Source organism: Wolffia australiana, chromosome 7 (assembly GCF_029677425.1).
Source record: "Wolffia australiana isolate 7733 chromosome 7, ASM2967742v1".
Classification (NCBI taxonomy): Eukaryota; Viridiplantae; Streptophyta; class Magnoliopsida; order Alismatales; family Araceae; genus Wolffia; species Wolffia australiana.
In genome coordinates this window covers 9,442,367-9,453,238 of record NC_135841.1, presented here as the reverse complement: position 1 = coordinate 9,453,238, position 10,872 = coordinate 9,442,367, and the positions used below count along the sequence as shown (strand labels likewise).

General features: G+C 40.9%; 1 protein-coding gene and 1 long non-coding RNA gene across 4 annotated transcripts; both read right to left on the bottom strand.

The window, feature by feature from the left end:
• Window positions 1-685: 685 nt before the first annotated feature.
• On the bottom strand, window positions 686-5,461 carry LOC144705421 (uncharacterized). 3 transcript variants are annotated; one of them, XM_078578082.1, is made up of 11 exons: window positions 5,001-5,459; window positions 4,733-4,919; window positions 4,554-4,653; window positions 4,294-4,396; window positions 3,715-4,215; window positions 2,357-3,626; window positions 2,069-2,287; window positions 1,781-1,990; window positions 1,487-1,711; window positions 1,203-1,403; window positions 686-1,118 (listed from the first exon to the last, which is right to left on the bottom strand). In XM_078578082.1, exons 2-11 carry the CDS (start codon window positions 4,890-4,892, stop codon window positions 778-780), a joined length of 3,330 nt encoding a protein of 1,109 aa, XP_078434208.1. In that variant the 5' UTR covers window positions 4,893-4,919; window positions 5,001-5,459; the 3' UTR covers window positions 686-777. The 3 variants fall into 3 exon arrangements, with proteins under 3 accessions (XP_078434208.1, XP_078434209.1, XP_078434210.1); XM_078578083.1 differs by lacking the exon at window positions 5,001-5,459 and having other exon boundaries at window positions 4,554-4,648; window positions 4,733-4,901; XM_078578084.1 differs by lacking the exon at window positions 686-1,118 and having other exon boundaries at window positions 1,279-1,418; window positions 5,001-5,461.
• Window positions 5,462-7,657: 2,196 nt separating this feature from the next.
• Window positions 7,658-10,521, bottom strand: LOC144705655 (uncharacterized). The gene is made up of 2 exons (XR_013582072.1): window positions 10,027-10,521; window positions 7,658-7,936 (listed from the first exon to the last, which is right to left on the bottom strand). It is a non-coding gene; the product is annotated as an uncharacterized LOC144705655 (long non-coding RNA).
• Window positions 10,522-10,872: the final 351 nt, after the last annotated feature.

The following is a 10,872-nucleotide window of genomic DNA, read 5'->3' as shown; positions in this document are numbered from 1 at the left end:
ACCTCAAGTGTCCACCTGATCAACTAATCAAATAGATCACCTCTTGAATATGGCATCTTAGATCAATTTGTGTTTAGGCAAGTAGAACAATCAAAGAGACAATTTGATTCAATCTGATGAAATTCTATGAGTCAATAACAAAAGACATCAACAAAAAGACATCAACGGTCGTCGTCCCCTCCTTAGCAGCCGTTGTCACCCCTGGTAGGAGGTTGTTGTCACGTGGTTGGTAGTTGTCATCCCCATCATGTCCTAAACACTCGGCCTCCTTGTCCTCAATGATTGTCATCCCCATCATCGGTGGTTGTTGTCAGGGATTTACCGTGGACGTCACCATCATCATCACAACTCTGTCACACTCATCAATGGTCATTGTCTCCATCTTACACTGATTGTCGTTGTTTATGTCGTCGATGGCTGTCATCCCCTTCATCAATGGGTGTCATCGATACAACTGAATATCCCACTGTGGGTGGTCATGTGCATCTGGATGATCCTTGTCCCTGTCTACCGCACTCATCGTCCGCGTCGTGGCTGACCAATCATCCCTATTATCTGTCTAATTATTTGACAAATTATTTTGATTTTTCAGTTATTCCTCCACAGTTCTATCATCCGAAACATCATGCCACATCTAATGACCAATGATTGATGGCAGATGGCCGACAAAATTGGACAGAATAGATGGTCCGTCCAACGAGCCTATTCTGTGTATCAGAAATTCTTGGTCAACCCGGGTCAACGACCATTGACAAAAGATATAATAGAAATGAAGAACTACATCACCATGCAACTGCATGAATTTGACGAGCTTGCTTTCGAGGATTTTGCTCGGCTGGCCCTCATGGTTGAAGATTTTTCTGTGTTTCCACCGCTTGGAACCCTCCTTTTCATACTCGTTCTCCCGCGGTAGGGGATTTTGTTCGAGATGAAAATGGATGTCTGGTCAACAATTTGCAAAGGAGTCTTCTTGGGAGTTTTGCAGCAATCGTTCTCTGTCGCAATGATGGAAAGATCCTGAGTGATGGAACTATGGAAGAGGTTTGTGTCCTTTGGCTTTTCAAGAGTTGAACGCTTCGTCTTGTTCTCCGGTGGTTCAACCAGGAACATCACTTCGCCTGCAGAATGTTGAATTCTTTTTATGTGATTGCGATAATTTGAAGCCTCATCTGTAGTCTTTTACGAAAGTAATCGATTGATACCTTTTGTCGGATCGACTTGAATGACGTGATCGGTCTTTCTTGAAATCGGCTCAAAGGAGCAAGAGCGAGATGATCTGGCAGTGCTAATCGAGCTTGGAGAAGTGGCTCCCCTCTCGATTGCCCTAGAAGTGATTATTTTATCATCATCATGTGCATTATCTTGGCACATTGTCTTGTTCCCCGCCGAGACACCTGCTTCGTCTGCAGAAGATTAAACTTTTTTTAATCTGGTTAAGTACATTTGAAGCTTGACTTGAAATTTCTTGAGAATAATAGATTTGTACCTCTCGTCCGATCGATTACAATTATGTTGCCAGTCTGCAATGAAACCGCGTCAGTGGAGCAACTATGAGATGGTCTCGCAGTACTAGTTGAGTTTGGAGAAGCTGCTTCCCTCTCAATTGCCATGAAATTAATTCTTTCATGATCATCATCATCATCATCATCTGCATTTTCTAAACAGCTAATTTTACTCCCCTCTGGGACTTCAGCCATGACATTCGCTTTGCCTGTAAAAGATTGAACGAATGAATTTGAAGCTAGATCTGAAATTTTCAAAGTTTAAGATAGTTTTGTACCTTGAGTCTGATCGATTTGAGTAACACCATCAGTCTCCCTTGAAACTGGGTCAATGGAGCAAAAGCGAGATGATCTGGCAGTGGTACTTGAGCTTGGAGTTCCAGCTTCCCTCTCGACTGGCATAACAAGGATTCTATTATCATCATCATCATCGTTTGCATTTCCTAAACATCTCATCTTAACCCCCGTCAGAGTTTCGACCATGACATCTGCTTCGCCAGGAAAAGATTGAATGAGTGAATTTGAAGCTTGACCCGAACTTTTAAAAATCCACAACAGTTTTGTACCTTGGGTCAGATCGACTTGGGCGACGCCATCAGTCTCCCTTGAAACAGAGACAACGGAGCAAGAGCCAGGTGATCTGGTGGTTGAACTCGAGCTTGGAGTTCCAGCTTCCCTCTCAATTGGCATAACATAGATTCTTTTTTCATCATCATTATCATTTTCATTTCCAAAAGGCCTCATTGTACTCCAGTCTGGGACTTCAACCATGACATCTGCTTCGCCTGTAAAAGGTTGACTGAGTGAATTTGTAGCTTGATCTAAAATTTCATAAAATATTAATAGTTTAGTACCTTGTGTCAGATCAATTCTAGCAATCTCATCAATCTTCATCAGAACAGGTTTAGTGGCAGTACGACCGAGACTTGAAGAAGCTTCTTCCCTCTGGATTGCCCGAAAGTTGGCTTTTTCATCATCATCATTGTATATATTTTCTGCAGTTCCATCCAATGAACTTTGAGGGAGATCTTTCACACAAGGACCAGCGTTGCCATTCACCCTGTTGTCTCTCTCATTAGAATCATCCACATGACAAAAATCTAGGGCTTTGGGGGACTCTTCTTCCTGATGGCTGTTCATACTGCTCCTTGGAGAAGATGAACTTGACTCAATTCTCAGAACCCTAACCTCATGCTGAGAAGGCCCAAGCTGGTATTTTGGATATCCTTCCCTTCTCCAATCTAACTTACCATCATCGACGGTTGATGGCGATGGTTTCTGACACAGAGCGCTGTTCCTTGGAGGATATGAACTAGACTCAGTTCTCAGAACCCTAACCTCATGCTGAGAAGGTTCAATCTGGCATGTTGGATAGCCTTCCCTTCTCCAATCTGACTCACCATCATCGATGGTTAATGTAGATGGTTTCCCATGCAGAGTGCTGTTCCTCGGAGGCGATGAACTTAACTCAGTTCTCAGAACCCTAACCTCATGCTGCGCAGGGCCAATCTGGTTTTTTGGATATATTTCCCTTCTCCAATCTGAACTACGATCATCGACGGTTGCTGTCGATGGTTTCCCATGCAGAGAGCAGTTCAAATCAATGGGTCTATCACTTTTTGACCGTTGGATTCCCTTTCCTCCATGATCATCAACTCTTAATCCCTGACAGGAATCAAACGAATGAAACCGACGCCGGTGATCACTTATTCCACCGAAGTTTGAAATTTTCTCAGTCAACTCAGTTGAAGATATCTCCAACAAACTGTTAATTGTTTCACGTCTCAAAACTTGGCCTTCATCAATCACAGAAGATTCCAGTTTCTGAGGATGTGAAGATGAATCAGTAAGTTCATCCAAGACAATTTTTCCTTCAACCCTTTGAATCAATGGAGGTTCCATCTCGTCAGATGGGTGCAGCTCTTCACGACGAACAAGATTAAACATCTTCTCTGGAACAGCGCAAGGATCCAACTCAGCGCTTCCATCGCTACTGGTAAGAACCGATGCATTCCTTGAGAATACTGGGTGACGCGTCTCGGTACCATTTTCCAGAGAGAAAGTTCTTCGAGGGGTTGTTGGCATGATTCCCCTGAATATTTCTTCAGAAGTTCTGTGATGATCCTGAAAAAGAAGACGGCAAAGTAAACAAAATCATCAAACATGGAAGAAATAACTGATGGACTTTATAAAAAATGCAAGACAAACTTGCCATCCGCTGAATTGCAGTGTCGAAGGAGCGCTTGGGAGCAGTGCACGAAGACTGTGCTCTGTAGAAATGCCCATTTTTTCTGGGAAAACGCAAGGCCTCGAAATCATCCCCAGAGGACAAAACCGAGCTCTTGCTGTGATTACTAAAGGAATCCTGGTCATGACTGTGTGAAGAGCTGAAACTAGCAGAAGCCGTAGGCGATAGCGAATGTCTCCTATTCCACTGAGGCGTTTCACCTATGTTTTTATATGATCCAGAACAGGTTGACTGCCATCTTTGAATCTTAGGCGAAGGGGAGCTTCCTCTGCTTGCTTTCTTTGTTGAAGAAAGGCTGTCTGTTCTTTTAACAGTTGGTGTCAAAGATCTCGAATTTGAAGTCGCAGGCTTTGCTGTGGGACTGGGGTGTCTTCCAGAAACTGGCATACCAGAAATTGAACGAGAAGATGGGCTTTGGCCCCGAGGACTGATGCTGCCTCTGCTCTTTCTACCTCTGATTTCCCTCTGCATTTATAAAGAAATTATCTAAATCCTCTATTTTTCATATTTAACACGAAAAAGTTTACCAGAAATTCGACCCACCGCAGGTGACTTTGGGATGGAGACGGATTGAGTCTGCTTAGCTGATATTGGCTCCTCGTCGTCCAGAGAAGGAAACAGAGGAGGTTGAGGAGCAGCCAACAGCCTGTTTGAGCAGAAAGAAATAATAGCAGAGTGTAAGATATATAACATTCAAAAGGGTTGGCTTCTCCGTTGAAAAAAAATCCTTTTTGTTGAGGTATGAAATCCCTCTTCCGCTTTTTAATTCAAAGTTCAGCGACAAAATGTAAATCATCAGTCACCATTCATAATCGTTCTTTTCGCCGTCTGAATTGAGAAGATCGCTGCTCTCATCTTCAACCCGGATGCTCGACTTGAAATCCGGAAAGTACTTCAGCTTCGCTGGGCAAAACCACGTTCACAGACAAGGAGTAAGACCCGGAAATTGGACGAGATAATACAGTAAAGGACGGAGAATCACATAGCGAGTCTTCAAGATCATCGGTGGAGCAGAGGAGGAACTCGTCTTTCTCCTTCATCTTCATGTCCTCGAACAGCGCGAGATCATCCTCTCTGCCCTTCTTCACAGTCCGCAACCCCTTGCGCTGCTCAAAGGCGACTTCTCTCGATTGAGGAGACATTCTTCCGGAGCTAAAAAAATACACTTCCTGCGGCAACAATTCGACTCATATCACGTCTCAGACATCAATCGCGAAATCCAAACAAGTTACCAGATGTCGCAGACTAACCAGAATCACATAGCCAAGCCGAATAAGCGGAAAGACCCCTAATTTCAACCCAATTTCAAGAACTCCGCGCTGTTTCTGATTTCTTCTTGGCAGATTCAAAGCCCCAAAATCCCAATTTAGCGGAAGAGGTTAAAACGACGAGGGGTCCAGACAGATCCGCCCACAGTCCCGTCCCGCTTGGGGTCGGATGCTCTCTGCAATCCTCAGCGTCATCCAGCGAGTATTAAATTGGCATGGCATGCCTGCAGCTTCTATCTTCTCGCTACAGTCGGGTCAACGCAAGACGAGCGCGGGCCCAAGAGCAGAGCTCGACAAGGACCGGCCATGGCGGCATCTCGGGCTCGGATCGGGGGCTTCAATGTCGCCGTCAGATCGAAGCGCCATGGGCAAATCGCCATTGGAGAGCGTTCGGAGTCGTTCTCGGAGTATTTCTGGTGTGGTGGCACTGTCGCTTGAAAGTGACTCTGATCAAACACAGATGATCGTCTTCTTCCTTCCGCTTACCCTAACTGAGACTCAGGGACGGATGACGTAATAAGACGGACGGGACGGCTTTTCGGCCAGTTTTTTCCTTACTGTACTAGGAGTGAACGGAACGGATGACGAAATAGGTTGGACGGGACGGGACGGATTTCCAGCATGTTTTGTTTTTCCTTACTGTACTAGGACTCTACGGAACGGATGACGAAATAGGTTGGTCCGGACGGGTCGGCTTTTCGGTCAGTTTTGATTTTCCTAACTGTATTGTAGACATGGTTGTTCTGTTCTTTTAAAACGAACAAAAAATTCACACAAATGAACCGCACAGGGGTCTGTTCGTTGTGCTGTTTTTTTATGTGCAAAAATTAGAACAAATGTTCGAACAATTTGCACAATTCGCATAAATTAGCACAATTCACACAAACTGAACAAATTCGCACAACGGAACAAATTCGCACAACGGAACAAATTCGCACAAATGGACAAATTCGCACAAACCGAACAAATCGCACAAACAAACAAATTCGCACAAAATGAACAAAATTCGCACGAAACGAACAAAATTCGCACGAAAATAACATAATTGTTCGGAAATTGCATAAAACTGCACAAAATTGCAAATAATTGTTATGCATCTACCAAAGTATATTATACTAAAAATATTCTAATTTATTATGACGTTATACTAATTCACAACTCACAAGTCACAAAACACCATATTCAGTATAATTCTATCAGTACAAATCTAACAGTCATTGAATCTAGTGATAATGGCATTTATAGTTTAATGGTACCTGATATGTGAGGGGTTTATGTCATTGTTGTCACTTAGACTTAAGAAAAAAGTTTGGATTTTTTTAATGAATTCATTTGGTAATTTATTCAGAAGAGGGGATTATACTGAATTCATTTTGGTAATTCATTTGGTTTCATTGGGTGACATAACTGAATTCATTCGGTTTTAAAAGAAAGGAATTAATTGATTTAATAGATTTTTGAGAATTAATTTCATTAAAATGACTTACATGAAACGGAGTGTACTTCCATATTTTTCTAGAATTTGGTTAGAGGGTGGAATGATTAGATTTCAATAATAATATATTTAGGTATTTGTTCAATAATAATATAACTTTTTTTAGTTCTCATACCTAAGAAAGAATGTATGATGGGTGTATCCAAACCGTAATGAATTCAAGATGGAATTTTTGAAATCAAATGTTAGGGTTCCTAGTTTTGTCAAAGACAAAGAGCAAGAGAGAAGGAGAGGGAAAGGGAGAGGGAGAGAGTGAGTGAAAGAGAGAAGAAGAGGGAGAGGGTGAGGGTGTGTGAGAGAGAGGAAGACATAGGGAATAAGAACGACGGTGAGAGTGAGAGACAGAGAATTGGAGACGGAAAGGGAGAGGGAGATAGAGAGACGAAGAGAAAGGGGGAATTAAAGACAGAGAAAGGGATAATTTGATAGATAGAGAGTAAGGGGGAATAAGAGAGAGAGAGAATTAGATAATTAGAGGGAGAGAGAGAATCGGAGATAGAAAAAGAGAAGTTCAGAGAATGATAGAAAGGGAGAAAGAGATAATTACGGAGAGAGAAAGATCGAATTAGGGACCTAGAGAAAACTAGAGACAGAGTTAGGGAATGAGAAAAAAGTAGAGAGGAGAAAGCGAGGAAAAGAGAGAATAAGATAATTAGAGAGAGAGCGAAAGAGAGAATCAGAGATAGAGAGAATACCAGAGAATGGTAGAGAGAGAAAGAAAGAATTAGAGAGAGAGAATGAGAGAATGAGAGATAGATTACGAGTGAGGGAGAGAGAAATAAAGAGAGAGAGGAAGAGAGAATGAGAGAGAGATAGAACGAAAAAAATTAGAAAGTGAGCGAAATAGAGAATTAGATAAAGAGAATCTTATAGAGATAATTGGGGAAATGCAGAGAGAGAAAAAAGAGAATTAGGGATAGACAATTGAAGAAATAGATAGAGAGAGAGCGAATTACAGATAGAGGAAGAGCAAATAAGAGATTTGGAGTGAGAGATAGAGAGATTCAGAGATAGAGATAGAGAAAATCAGAGATTTAGAGAGAGCACAATTCTGCAATTTTTCTCATCAGTAATTTTTCTTCAGAGGCCGCAAATTCTCCTCGTGGTGGTAAATTTAATTTTTGAAGAAAAATTAAACACTGTGTGGAGAACATTTCCTTGAGTATATATGTATTTTAATCCACCAAATCAAAACGTGGGGTACAACATAAATTTTTTGAAGAATATGACAACTTTTGAAGAAAAATAACTCACTTCAAAATTGAAGTCCCTCTTCTCACCCAAACCTTCAAAATTCCAGTCAGATTTTTGGTAGGGTATTTCTAGCTGCAGAACCAGCTTTCCGCCTCCTGCCCGAGTATGCTCTCTTGGCGATGGTTGAATCCTGCGTAGCGCCCTCAGTTTGATGACCAGCACTCCTGCTCTGCACATATAAAGAAAATCTTATAATTAGAGACATAATTAGAGAGACGAAGAGAAATAAGGAATTAAAGACAGAGAAAGGGAGAATTTGATAGATAGAGAATAAGGGAGAATAAGAGAGAGAGAGAGAGAGAGAGAGAGAGAGAGAGAGAGAGAGAGAATCAGAGAATCATAGGGAGAGAGAGAATCGGAGATAGAAAAAGAGAACATCAGAGAATGATAGAAAGAGAGAATCAGAGATAAAGAGAATGCCAGAGAATGATAGAGAGAGAAAGAAAGATTTAGAGAGAGAGAACGAGAGAATGAGAGATAGCTTACGAGTGAGGGAGAGAGAAATAAAGAGAGAGAGGAAGAGAGAATGACCATGAGATAGAAAGAAAAGATTAGAAAGTGAGCAAAATAGAGAATTACATAAAGAGAATTAGAGAGAGAAAAATTGAGATTTAGAGATAGACAATTGAAGAAATAGAGAGATAGAGAGAGCGAATTAGAGATAGAGGAAGAGCAAATCAGAGATTTATAGAGAGAGAAAGAGAGATTCAGAGATAGAGATAGAGAAAATCGGAGAATTAGAAAGATAGATAATTTAAGAGAAAGAGTAAATCAGAGAATTAGAGAGCTAGAGAGAAAAGAGAGAGAATTATAAAATAAGAGATAGAAGTAAAGAGGTTTAGAGATAGTGAATTAGTGAGAGGGCGAGAGAAAGAGATAATCAGACATAGAGCAAGAGAAAATCAGAGAGTTAGGGAGAGACCGAAAAAGAGAAATTCGGAGAATGAGAGGAAGAGAAGGAGAAAATTAGAGAACAACAAACAGAGAAGCAGATAATTAGCAAGGGAGGCAAAGAGAAAAATAGGAAGAGAATCAGATATAGAGATGGGAAATTTAGATGCCGAGGGAGAGAAAGAGATAAACAGGGAATTAGAGAGAGACAGACAGAATTACAGATAACAAAAGAGAGAATAAGAGAGTTATTGAGAAAAATTTAGAGAGAAAGTAAGAGGGAATCAGAAAATCTTATAATTAGAGACGGAATCAGAGAGACGAAGAGAAAGAGGGGAAAATCAGAGAATGATAGAAAGAGATAAAGAGATTATTAGGGTGAGAGAAAGAGAGAATTAGGAACTGAGAGACATAGTGACAGAATTAGTGAATGATAGAAAAGTAGAGAGAGAGAAAGCGAGGAAAAGAGAGGATCAGATAATTAGAAAGAGAGCTAAAAAGAGAATCAGAGATAAAGAGAATACCAGAGAATGATCGAGAGAGAAAGAAAGAATTAGAGAGAGAGAATGAGAGAATGAGAGATAGATTACGAGTGAGGGAGAGAGAAATAAAGAGAGAGAGGAAGAGAGAATGACCGAGAGATAGAAAGAAAAGATTAGAAAGTGAGTGAAATAGAGAATTACATAAAGAGAATTAGCGAGGGAATTGGGGAACTAGAGAGAGAGAAAAATAGAGATTTAGAGATAGACAATTGAGGAAATAGAGAGAGAGAGAGCGAATCAAAGATTTAGAGAGAGAGAAAGAGAGATTCGGAGATAGAGATAGAGAAAATCGGAGAATTAGAAAGATAGATAATTTAAGAGAAAGAGTAAATCAGAGAATCAGAGAGCCAGTGAGAAAAATAGAAGTAAAGAGGTTTAGAGATAGTGAATTAGTGAGAGGGCGAGAGAAAGAGATAACTAGACATAGAGCAAGAGAAAATCGGATAATTAGGGAGAGACCAAAAAAAGAGAATCAGAGATAGAAAAAGAGAATTTCAGAGAACGAGAGAAAGAGAAGGAGAAAATAAGAAAGCAACAAACGGAGAAGCAGATAATTACCGAGGCAAAGAGAAAAATAGGATGAGAATCAGAGATAGAGAGGGAAATTAAGACGATGAGGGAGAGAAAGAGATAAACAGGGAATTAGAGACAGACAGAATTACAGAGAGCGAATGAGAGAATAAGAGAGTTATAGAGAGAAAATTAGAGAGAAAGTAAGAGAGAATCAGATAGTTAGAAGTGAACAAGATAGCATCAGAGAATTAGAAAGAAAGAAACGAGAATCAAAGAAAGACACAGACCTAAAAATACTTCAAAAAAAACGTACCAAATTCCGACTCCTATTTCCACCTCCACTTTGACCCTCGTCCAAATCCGGCGCTAGAGATGCGAGTTCGGAGTAGAGCTGCCAAATTGGCCTGGAGAAAGTCCGATGATTTCAAGCTCGGGGATTCTCCCCGTGATGGAGTGAGAGCAGAGAATAGAGAGGATAGAAGAGACGGGAGAGAGACGGGATTATGGTGTGTACGGGCCGTCGCCGAGACTCGAGAGAGATGGAGAGAGCGAGAGTATGAGGGAGACTTGGACTCTGGGAGAGGCTGGGACTATGAGGATGAGAACGAGACTGGGAATTTGGGACTCTGAGAATGAGAACGAGGGAGAGACTGGGACTCTGAGAAAGAGAACAAGAGTAAATTTTTTTTTTTAAATCCTTAAAAAAAATTTCTCACAATTCACACAATTCAAACCGCACAGCCATCTGTGCAAAGTTCTGTTTGTTTTCAACATTGTTCTGTTCGGAAATCCGAACAAAACACACAATTTGCTCCAATTCGCACCAACGAAAAAAAACGACCATGTCTATTGTACTTAGACATGGTCGTTCTGTTCTGTTCATTTGAAATGAACAAAAAATTCTCACAAAAGAACCGCATGGGGCCTTGTTCTTTGTTCTGTTCTTTTTCTTTTAAAAAAATGAACAAAATTCGCACATTCGCACAAAATTAGACTAAAATTCGCACAAAGTGAACAAAAGAAGCGCACACGGGTCTGTGCGATGCTGTGTTCGAATTTGTTTTTGTTCTGTTCGGAAAACTGAACAGAACGAAAAATTTGCACAAATTCGCACGAAAAGAACCAAAAAACCATGTCTAACTATACTGGGAGTGAACGC

Bases quoted from the DNA above. Each gene is read 5' to 3' on its own strand.
- LOC144705421 (XM_078578082.1), bottom strand. From the start codon at position 4,892: ATGTCTCCTCAATCGAGAGAAGTCGCCTTTGAGCAGCGCAAGGGGTTG. The intron at 4,216-4,293 runs GTGGGTCGAATT...TTATAAATGCAG, and splicing joins CCATCCCAAAGTCACCTGCG to AGGGAAATCAGAGGTAGAAA. The intron at 2,288-2,356 runs GTACTAAACTAT...AACCTTTTACAG, and splicing joins TAGAATTGATCTGACACAAG to GCGAAGCAGATGTCATGGTT.